This window comes from Rutilus rutilus (genome assembly GCF_951802725.1).
Source record: "Rutilus rutilus genome assembly, chromosome: 11".
NCBI classification, from domain to species: domain Eukaryota; kingdom Metazoa; phylum Chordata; class Actinopteri; order Cypriniformes; family Leuciscidae; genus Rutilus; species Rutilus rutilus.
The window spans coordinates 43,113,531-43,123,530 of NC_140216.1; the positions used below are offsets into that span (position 1 = coordinate 43,113,531).

General features: G+C 44.7%; 2 protein-coding genes across 2 annotated transcripts in view; both read right to left on the bottom strand.

The window, feature by feature from the left end:
- The window catches only part of LOC311300181 (secretagogin), a gene marked incomplete at its 5' end in the record, with an annotated part of 13,120 nt that extends 11,893 nt beyond the window's left edge, over window positions 1-1,227 (bottom strand). The window contains 2 exons of the mRNA XM_084424314.1: window positions 1,006-1,073; window positions 1,158-1,227. Coding sequence (XP_084280440.1) covers window positions 1,006-1,073; window positions 1,158-1,227 — 138 coding nt within the window. The remainder of the gene's footprint in view (window positions 1-1,005; window positions 1,074-1,157) is intronic.
- Window positions 1,228-2,321: 1,094 nt separating this feature from the next.
- carmil1 (capping protein regulator and myosin 1 linker 1) overlaps window positions 2,322-10,000 on the bottom strand; it is a 29,328-nt gene continuing 21,649 nt past the window's right edge. Inside the window, exons 26-37 of the mRNA XM_084423565.1 lie at window positions 7,577-7,714; window positions 7,293-7,468; window positions 7,095-7,182; window positions 6,894-7,016; window positions 6,451-6,517; window positions 6,057-6,331; window positions 5,185-5,291; window positions 4,449-4,794; window positions 4,278-4,326; window positions 3,450-3,656; window positions 3,133-3,252; window positions 2,322-3,061 (exon numbers count right to left, since the gene is read on the bottom strand). Coding sequence (XP_084279691.1) covers window positions 2,901-3,061; window positions 3,133-3,252; window positions 3,450-3,656; window positions 4,278-4,326; window positions 4,449-4,794; window positions 5,185-5,291; window positions 6,057-6,331; window positions 6,451-6,517; window positions 6,894-7,016; window positions 7,095-7,182; window positions 7,293-7,468; window positions 7,577-7,714 — 1,857 coding nt within the window. The 3' untranslated portion in view covers window positions 2,322-2,900. The remainder of the gene's footprint in view (window positions 3,062-3,132; window positions 3,253-3,449; window positions 3,657-4,277; window positions 4,327-4,448; window positions 4,795-5,184; window positions 5,292-6,056; window positions 6,332-6,450; window positions 6,518-6,893; window positions 7,017-7,094; window positions 7,183-7,292; window positions 7,469-7,576; window positions 7,715-10,000) is intronic.

The following is a 10,000-nucleotide window of genomic DNA, read 5'->3' on the forward strand; positions in this document are numbered from 1 at the left end:
CTGGACAATAACTTTATTCCAGAGCTGCTGTAAAGCCTAAACAATCTCTGTTACTGTAATCTCCTATTATCACTGTAAAGCTGCTTTGAAGCATCTATATTGTTAAAAGCGCTGTATAAATGAAGATGACTTGACTTATAGGCGTTCCCACAGTGTCAATCGACGCAGCGCGAGTTCCCTTGAAAGGGAATGCCTCGGTTACGACTTCAGGAAATATTTCCTACGTGCCTGTCAGCGGCTTCAGACTTTTACGAAGCTAGCGCTGCTGTGTTTCGGGCTGGCTTTATAGTTCCCGCCTCTGACGTTCCGCCACACCATTGGACTGATTTCCCATGTGCTTCAAGACATCATCACGAGAAGCGTTCCCTCAGCGTCAGTCGACGCAGCATCTCGTTCCCTCTTTAGGGAACCGAGGTTACAGTAACCAAGGCGGTTTACATTATAATAATATTTCACTGTTTTAACTATTTTTCAGCAGCTTTGATGAGCAGAAGAGACTTTCAAAACATTAACAAATCTTAATTATTCAAAAAATTTTAATGATACATCATTTAACAGCAGATCTGAAGTCTGATTGTCATTTAGGGGCTGTTTACACGACACCGTTTTCAACTAAAAACGTAAAAACTTTTTATGCGTTTTGGCCGTTCGTTTACACGACAACAGCGTTTTGGGAGTCTGAAGGGTTTCAAAATGCAAGTTTTTGAAATCGGTCTCCGTGTAAACAACAAAAACGCGAATCTCTGACGATGACATCGACGATGACATCATACACATGCGTATTACGTGTTCAGTCTATAGTGTTTCATCGCCATCTACTGGCCTGGCAGCAGAATACAGCGGTTTTAGTCGTTTTCGCGGATCCGTGTGTACACGAAAAACTCAAAGGAAAAACTTCTCTGTTTTAAGCATATCGTTGTCGTGAAACGTACCCTTAGATACAAAATATCAAAACCAAAGTCATTGATGGTAAATTAAAAAACACAAACACTTGATTTTACTCACAGTCTTCGACGTCTTCATCACCCTCCGTATAAACTCCCCCAGGTTCTTCGCGTCGATGAACCCATCATCTGCACAGAAGCAGAGGTCAGCAGCAGGTCAAAGGTCGTGTGTGAACTCCCCGTCGGGTGTGTGTGAGGTGTGTGAGAACTCACCGTCGCGGTCGAACTGAGTCCAGGTGTTGAGGAAGGTGGAGGCGGTCAGACCTCTGAAGAAACTCTCCATGACTGATGATCAGAGTCGAGCTGCAGGTCGTCATGAGCATCAGCTGCTCCTCCTCTCCTCCGGGCCACAATTACACCCACATAATGATCCGTCACTGGAGACAACACACAATCACACACACACACACACACACACACACACACACACAGAGCCAACCCACACACTCCACAGCTGCGCTGCACACGCAAAACTACATTCATCTCATGACCAACCACACAGACAGAAGAAGAATACAGAAGTGCATCAATAACTCATCAGATCTAAACAAAACGTTCCTCTAGTCTAAACAGACCCAGACGACATCACACACATACACACTCAAACACACGCACACACACTCACACACACACTCAAACACACACTCGCACGCACACGCACCCACACATTTACACACACTCTCACACTTTACTGTGAAACATTTTTCACTTCTAGTAATATTTTTTTTTTTTTACAAATAATTACAAAGAAACACCAGAGAACAGGGAAGGTTCTCTCAAAGTTATGAACAAACGTTCCTCCACTAATATTAATAGAACGTTCGTTCAGTCATCTTGTCTTTAATAATGTTAGCACAAAAACATGATTTATATACATCATTCATAGAATGTTTCAGTTGGATGTTCGTCTGATGTTACTTTGACTCAGAACGTTCAGAGAACATTCAAATGTAACGTTCCATAATGTTTGAAGAATGATACAATGATTAATGTTCACATAACCAAGAAAAAACGTTTTTAAGAACATTCAGAAATAATGTTTCTTATATTTTTGTTAGCAGGGACATTAAATTAAACGTGAAGTTTTAAGTACAAAGACTGAAATAGTATTTTCTTGTAAAATGTCCAGTAATCTTTAAAAAGGTTTTAAATAAAACATATGTTAGACACTGAAGAACACTTGAGATTATGACAGTCCTGAAAAATCAATGGCTTACATTTGTTTATAATAATCAAAATTGTTTTGATTTTATACTCCTTTTAAAAAACTTAAACAAACTTCAGAATCTCGTTTATAATTCCTCATTTTTATTTTCCTGTGCTGTAATTATGACAATGATGATTGATTTCAAACTTTTTTATTAACAAACACTGGGTTAAAGTGACGAACAGTTGATTGAGTGATTCCAGAAAACTCCAGATTCTGATTCAGTTTGATCTTGAATGAAAAGGACAGGGTTATTATATTTACCTGAATCCATAACAATACATATCGTTACATGAAATGAAATGAACAATAACTACAATAAAACTAACCATAACTTGATGTTAATGATAAAAATGTATATAAACTATATTGATATATTTAAAACATAATAATAAAATAACAAAAAACACAACAAAATAAAAAAAATAAAATTAAAACTGATTCAAATGGTTTAAAAAAGACTATAACTGTATCTCAATAATACTATAATAACACTGGATGAGAGGAAAATACTATTTGATTTTTTGTGTTTTTAGCATATAATTTTTAATATATATTTTCAATTTGATAAATATTTTAAGTCATCTTGGAAGTTTTTTGAGGCCCCTTATTGAGAAGCACTGATCTAGCTCATAATCTTGCATTCACGTTTAACTAGAAATGATTTAATAATGCAAAAAAACTCTTTTAAAATATATAAAGTGCAGTAGAAGCCACTGCAGATTCAGACATCAGTCAATCAGAAGTGATCACGCGCTGTGATTGGCCGGAGCGGCCGAGGGGAGGGACTTGGTGCGCTGGCGCTCGGTGTCGCCCTCCTGTGGGTCGGTCCGGGACTGAACGCAGGAGATGGAGCGGCTGACGCTCAGTGTGTGTGAGGTGTGTGTGTCAAACACAGGAGACTCAGAAGCTGCAGGCAGAACCAACACTCAGGATCAGCAGAAGAGATTTCTGATATGAATTACACATCATTAAACTCACGGGGGTCTGATGAGGCTCCTTCCTCTGTGCTGTGAGTGACAGGACCAGGCTCCGCCCCCTCAGTGACTGAAAGCATCGGCAGAGCAGGGGATTCTGGGACATCGTCCAGATGAGGAGGAACTGACGACAGAAGACATGAGTGAGTCAGAAGTGTGTGAGTGTATGTATGTGTGTGTGTTTGTGAGCATGTGTATGTGTGTGTGTGTGTGTGTGTGAGTGTATGTATGTGTGCGTGCGTGTACTTGTGTGTATGTGTGTGTGTGTTAGAGTGTGTGTGTGTATGTGTGTGAGTGTGAGAGTGTGTGTGTGTGACTCACTGATGCAGTCAGAGGTGCTGAACGACACGGATGGACGGCTGGAGCGGTGCTCTGATGGTGGTGTGTGTTCAGCTGTGTGTGTGTGTGCAGGTGTGTGGGTGTCTTCAGGTGTGTGTGTGTGTTGAGGTGTGTGTTTGAGTTTTCTGGCTGCAGGTTCATCTTGAGCCTCTTTCTGGACTGCTAGTGTCATGTGTCCATGATCTCCACCTGCTCAATAACAGATTGTAACTATATAAATAGAAAACTGAGAAAGCCTGACCAGACTTTGTGAAGTATTCTGAAGTGGTTTTAAAGGGGTTATATGTAGGATTCAGAAACCCTTGATGTTAGTGACACCGGTGGGTGGCCATGAAGTGAACTGCAGCAGCACTTGCAATGTGGTTGCTACAGCATAGTGTTTTGCTAGGGTGTTGCTATGCAGGTGCTAGGGTATTCTGGGTGGTTGCCAGTGTGTTGCTATGGGGTTGTTTTGCAGTGCTGTGGTGTTCTTGGTGGTTTCTAATAAGTTTCTAGGGTGTTGTTATGTGGTTGCTACAACATGTTGCTCTGGGAGGCTGTTAGGGTGTTGCTATGCAGGTGCTAGGGCATTCTGGGTGGTTGCTAAGGTGTTGCTATGGGGTTGTTTTGCGGTGCTATGGTGTTGTTGGTGGTTTCTAAGAAGTTTCTAGGGTGTTGCTATGTGGTTGCTACAGCATGGTGTTCTGGGAGGTTGCTAGGGTGTTGCTAATGCGGTTGCAATGGTCTTCTGTCAGTAAATTTGCACAGACATTAGACTCACACATCAACATCATCATCATCATCATCATCTTAAACACACAATGACGTCACCTTCATCAGGAGCTTCAGCTTTGGATGCTGCAGATGGGGACACGCCTGCCTGCGAGTGACATCATCATCATCATCATCATCAGTCAGCTCATGTTTATAGTTATCAGAGATTTATACATCATCTGAATGCTGAATAAAGTGTTGCAGTGTTGGCCAGGGTGTGAAACTCACCTTCTTGCGCTTCTCTTGTTTGGCCCGTATCTCCGCCAGCAGCAGGTCGTTGCCGAGCACCTGCGCGCCCATGTGACGCCCTGTCAGCGGACTGCCCCGTTTGACGCCCTCCTGCACGTGACCTTTGACCTCATGCGCAACAGGCTCCGGGATCACAACCGGCTCTGGGGGCGGGGCATCTGTGTCCGTTGTTGTCACGGAGACCGTTGTCATCATTGTCGCGGTTGCCATGGGACCGGGGGTGGGGCTGGTGGGCGTGGCTTTGGTGGAGGAGCGATGCTTGATGAGGCTGAAGAAGCCACTCAGTCGAGAGTCTCTGCTCTTCTCTGTGTCCGCGGCAGGCGCTCTGCAGCCAGCAAGAAAAAGCTGTCATTTCACCGTCTAGGTTAACTACCCAGCAGGCAATTTTGCTTTTAAAAGATGTCTAATAGCCATCCAAACACAGCCCAGACGTCGAGGCTAAAACAAGGCAAAATTTGGGCAGAGACGAGTCTATTCGTCTCTAAAATTTGGCCAGAGCCCAAGAATGACGAGTCTATTCTTGGGCTCTGGTTTAGACGTCTATACAATTTTCACTGGCAGCCCAAATTTTGCCTTGTTTTAGCCTAGACGTCTGGGCTGTGTTTGGACGGCTATTAGACGTCTTTTAAACGCAAAATTGCTTGCTGGGCAGACAGAATGAGCGTGAGGCCCGAGTCCACCACACACACACTCCGCTTCACATCTCACATCTTACTTAGCTACGATGTTGGTGACTTTTCTGGAGTAGAACTCTGGAACGCCTTCATCCACAGAGCTGCTCTGATCCAGTTCCTGCACCGGGTCGGTGCTGATTGGCTGACACTGAGAAAACATCCAATCAGAGGCGTTTAATGAGCCGGTCTGTCTGTGAGGATGATTCACACTGACCGTGAACTTTCACCTCAAAACTCAAACATTTCATCCCTATCTAGTCAAGTCAGTCAATTTCTACAGCACTTTATTCAGTACAGATCGTTTCAAACTGAGTGCAACTTCACAGTAATTAACAGGGGAATAACAGAATCAATGATGCAAACTTCATCAAGTATGAGAGAGATTCAGTGGTGAAGCAGCTCTACAGAAGATGAGAGAGTCATTATTCAAATCATCTGCAGTCAGATTAATATTATTACTGGATATTACGTGTCCTATGGACATGAAAATAATAATGTGTCCGGTTCATTTATTTTGTCCTTGGCTCTGTAAAAAACTGTCCCACTTTCATTAATTGGCTATATATTTTAATGTACTAACATTGAAATGAATATTTTGATACAATGAACTTACTGTGTACATACATGTTTTTACATTGTATTCATATTTTAAAAATGCCTGCATGTAATTACAGCAGTAATTAATTTATGTAATTACATTTGTAATTACACTGTTGACCCTTACACCTTAACCCAGCCTTAAACCTACCCATACCACCACACCCATATGTCCCTAACCTTACCCGTATCACACCTCAATAGCAGCAAAAGTGTTTTACAATACAAAATGAACACAATAAGTACATTGTACAAGTACATAAAGCCACTTAATGCAAAGTGGGACCAAAACTGCTTTGCGTCCCTGTAAACTCACACGCTGTGTTTCTCTGAGTGTGTTCTGGCGTCTCACGGCGGCTCTGCTGGGTTTGGTCTTCTTGGTCCGCCGCGGCCTGAACTTGGTGGCGTGCTGAAGAGGGGGCGTGTCTCCGGTGGGCAAGTCGCAGAAGCTCATAGGCTTAGGCTGCGGTAGCTCCGCCTCCACTGGGGGCGGGGACTCTGGCTGTGGAGGGGGCGGAGTCGGGGGCGGCGGCAGATCGTCCACACAGGGAGACACGTCCTCTAATGTCTTAAACAGATCAAAGTCCAGCTCTGACACGCACACACACACACACACACACACACACACACACCAGAAACACAATTAACCAGCAGTAATTAACAAACTCTAACAAGAGCAATGGAATCTGATTGGTGTAGGTGACGTGTACCGAAGGCGGAGGACATGGGTCTGAACATCCTGCTGTGAATGCTCTTCCTCTTGGCTTTATGTGTCCGCTGGAGATCGAACACACACGCAGACAGACATCAGCGTTCACCTGATATTAACACTCACATCTCATATGCATAAGCAAATACACAGCATCAACATGGTGTGATTGTTCTTTTCGGAGCACATGATCAGAGTATTATTTCACAGAAGAGAAAAGAGCAGCACAATCTGCTCAACATCTGCGTGTGTGTGTGAGCATGTTTAGCTATACTTGTAACCAAATGTGTGTGATGGGTAGGTTTAGGGGTCGGGTTAGTGTGTGTGTGATGGCTAGGTTTAGGGGTTGGGTTAGTGTGTGTGTGTGATGGGTAGGTTTAGGGGTTGGGTTAGTGTGTGTGTGTGTGCGAGCGAGTGAGTGAGTGTGTGTGAGTGAGTGTGTACCTGTGGTTCTGGTTCTGCTGGTATCAGGTTGTTTGTCTGTATTTCTTTCTCGTCTAGAACTTCTGTCTCCTGTGAGTCCTGATGCAGCAGCAGCTGCTGACCTCTCCTGCTCAGATGACCCGCCTGACACACACACACGTGAATGAGGCACACACACATCTACACTGTGATAATGTGTAGTTTTGTGTGTGTAAATCTCACCAGTGTGTGTTGAGAGCGAGAAAGTGACTGCAAGATCTCATCAGTGATGTATTCAGAGAGACACGACGCCATACTGAGCTTCACCTCACTGAACACACACACGCACACACACACAACAATCTGTTAACATGTGACTGTGTGTTAAATGATTGACACGTTACCTCAGTAGAGATGATCTCTGTGTAAGCGTGAGCGGACCTGATCTTGTTGATGATGTCGAAGGCCGACTGCTCCAGCAGGGTGGAGGTGATGAAGGCCTTCGACACACTCGTCCTCCCTTCACTGGCGTGGAGAAGATTCTCACGCAAACACGCCTGCTGCATGACGTGAGGACACACACTCTGAGCCGTGTCCAACATCGACACCAGCAAACCCTGAACACACACACATCTCAGAGAGTTTCAGTGTGTGTGTGTGTGTGTGTGTGTGTGTGTGTGAGTAAGTGAGTGAGTGTGAGAGTGTGTGTGACAGTGTGTGTGTACCTGCAGCTGCTGGTCTATAAGTATGCTGATCTCTCCTGCCACTGAACACAGTTTCTCCTGCACCTGCTGCACACACACTCCTGCTGACCCGTCACTGACGCCCGCCGATGAGCGCTGGTCATACAGACTGCGCAGAAGCTACACACACACACACACACAGAACATGCTGCTTTAGTTCATCTTCAGGAGCACCTATTGTACTTTTGTCCATGTTCATATCTCTTTAGTGTGAAATGTTGCTGTTTGAGCATGAAAAAGCTCCAGTTCATCTCTATATCAGCGTCACCAATGAATTGGGATCTCATTTTGAGAGACCAATCCACTTCGAGTGTAACTAAACGAGCCAATGCACATTGACATGCGGGTTTTGCATCCAACGGGCCGCAGCGCAGGTCTAAATACGGAAGTGGATGTATCGCATATTTGCCTTTCGCTTCTCTGCTTTGCCGACCGGTTCATCTGTTCTGCTCCTGCAATTCACAGGCTGTGTACTGAGAGATGAGTCTGGTGTTCTGCGTTCATGGATGCGTCATGTTCTCACTGCAGGAACATGACCATCGCGTGTTGAGATCAAGACTCGAATACGTCTCTCAAGGCGGAGTCCCTTTGCCTATTCCCCGATCTAGTTCTGGATCTGGTGGATCCGGTCTACTTTGACTAATAGCACTGGTGATCTGAGGATAACCCTGCATCTCTTCCGTGAGCACTTAACCTCATAAAAATAAATAAAAAAAAACGTTCCTTTTCCTTTAATCCTCCTTTGTCTGGCTTATGCTACTCTAAGCAATGCCTGAACTTTGTATTTTTGAGCAATTCTATTCTTGCGTTGTTTTTGCCTATTCATGATGACTCGCTTGCTTTAGTCCTCATTTGTAAGTCGCTTTGGACAAAGGCTTCTGCTAAATGACTAAATGTAAAATGTAAATATAACAGTGAGGGCTTCTCTGATGAGACCTCCTCTTGCACACTGCAGCCGTTGGAGCTTCCAAGGGAGGGAGTGTCCGGGCATGCTGTGGTTTTCACGGATGCCTCGTCCACCTGCTGGGGGGCCACGTAAAACGGGCATGCAGTCTCGGGCATGTGATGTGCCCATCAACTGCCTCGTGGTGCTTGCAGTACGTCTTGTGCTGCGACACGGCAAGCATGTGCTGGTCTGTACGGACAGCACTGCCATCGCATTGATGCAACTCACCCTCCATCTCCCCTTTTGGAGTAGGGTGGCCATACGTCCGGATTTTAAGCCCCCTGTCCGGTGTCCGGCGCAGCCTCAAGCTGGACACTCATTTGCGCTGAATCGCCTAAAAAAACCTGCTCTAGAATCTTTATTCGGACGCAGCAGCATTGCATCTAATGCCGTAAGATCTCTGGTCAAACAAATGATTGGCTGAAAGTGGTGTCAAATAAATATCTGATATATCATTGGTTAAAAACGTAAACAAGCCTCCACGTCGTGGAGTCCACGTGCTGGCTACGTCATATCATAACGTTAACATGCCGAAACGTCAGTCCTCATTTAATCCGGAATGGACAGAAGAGCACGAGTTTGGCCATGATGACCCTAGAGGAGCTGGACTGAAATGTGGATTTATTTATTTTTCGCATTCATTATTTGTTTATTTATGTATTTCTGTTTTTTCCAGAAGTCCAGAAATGTTATGTTTTCTGGCACTGTGCACTTTGCAAGACAGGTTCATCTCAGTGGTCAGTTTTTGAAACAGACATCACAATGTCTTGAATAAATACAAATACTGTGAACAAACACTTTTTTGCCTCTTCTGTTACACATAGGTCTACATCAAGATATATCGTAGATCAAATTGTCTGGCAATGAATAGACTATTTCAGAATCACTGAATCATGATACCATCGATATAATGGACAAAACTGCATTGTAGTTGCGAGTTTACCAGAGTCCTATGCAATTATTCTTGCCTCACTAAATGCCGCAAAGTGTCCTCCTTTTTGGTGTAGTGGAAATGGCCACCCTACTTTGGAGTCAGAAGCATCTGAGGTCGCTTTGTGCCATTCACATCCCAGGTGTGCTAAATCATGCAGTGACAAGCTTTTACACAGCCTACGCTTCCAGGAGAATGGAGACTCCATCCCCAGGCGGTCCAGATGATTTGGAGGCGCAAAGGTAGATCTGTTGCCTCTCCGGACAGTTGCCAGTTGTTTTACGCCCTGATCGAGGGTACGGCACGGACGTGCTGGCACACAGTTGGCCTCGGGGTCTACGCAAGTATGCCTTTCCCAAAGTGATTCTTCTCGTACAAACACTGTGCAGAGTCAGGGAGGAAAAGGAGCAGGTCTTGTTAGTTGCGCCGTACTGGCCCAACCGGACCTGGTTCCCGGAAGGATCTAGGAAGGATCTACTTTCTCAGACACGGGGCACCCTGTGGCACCCGCGTCTGGAATCTCCACGTC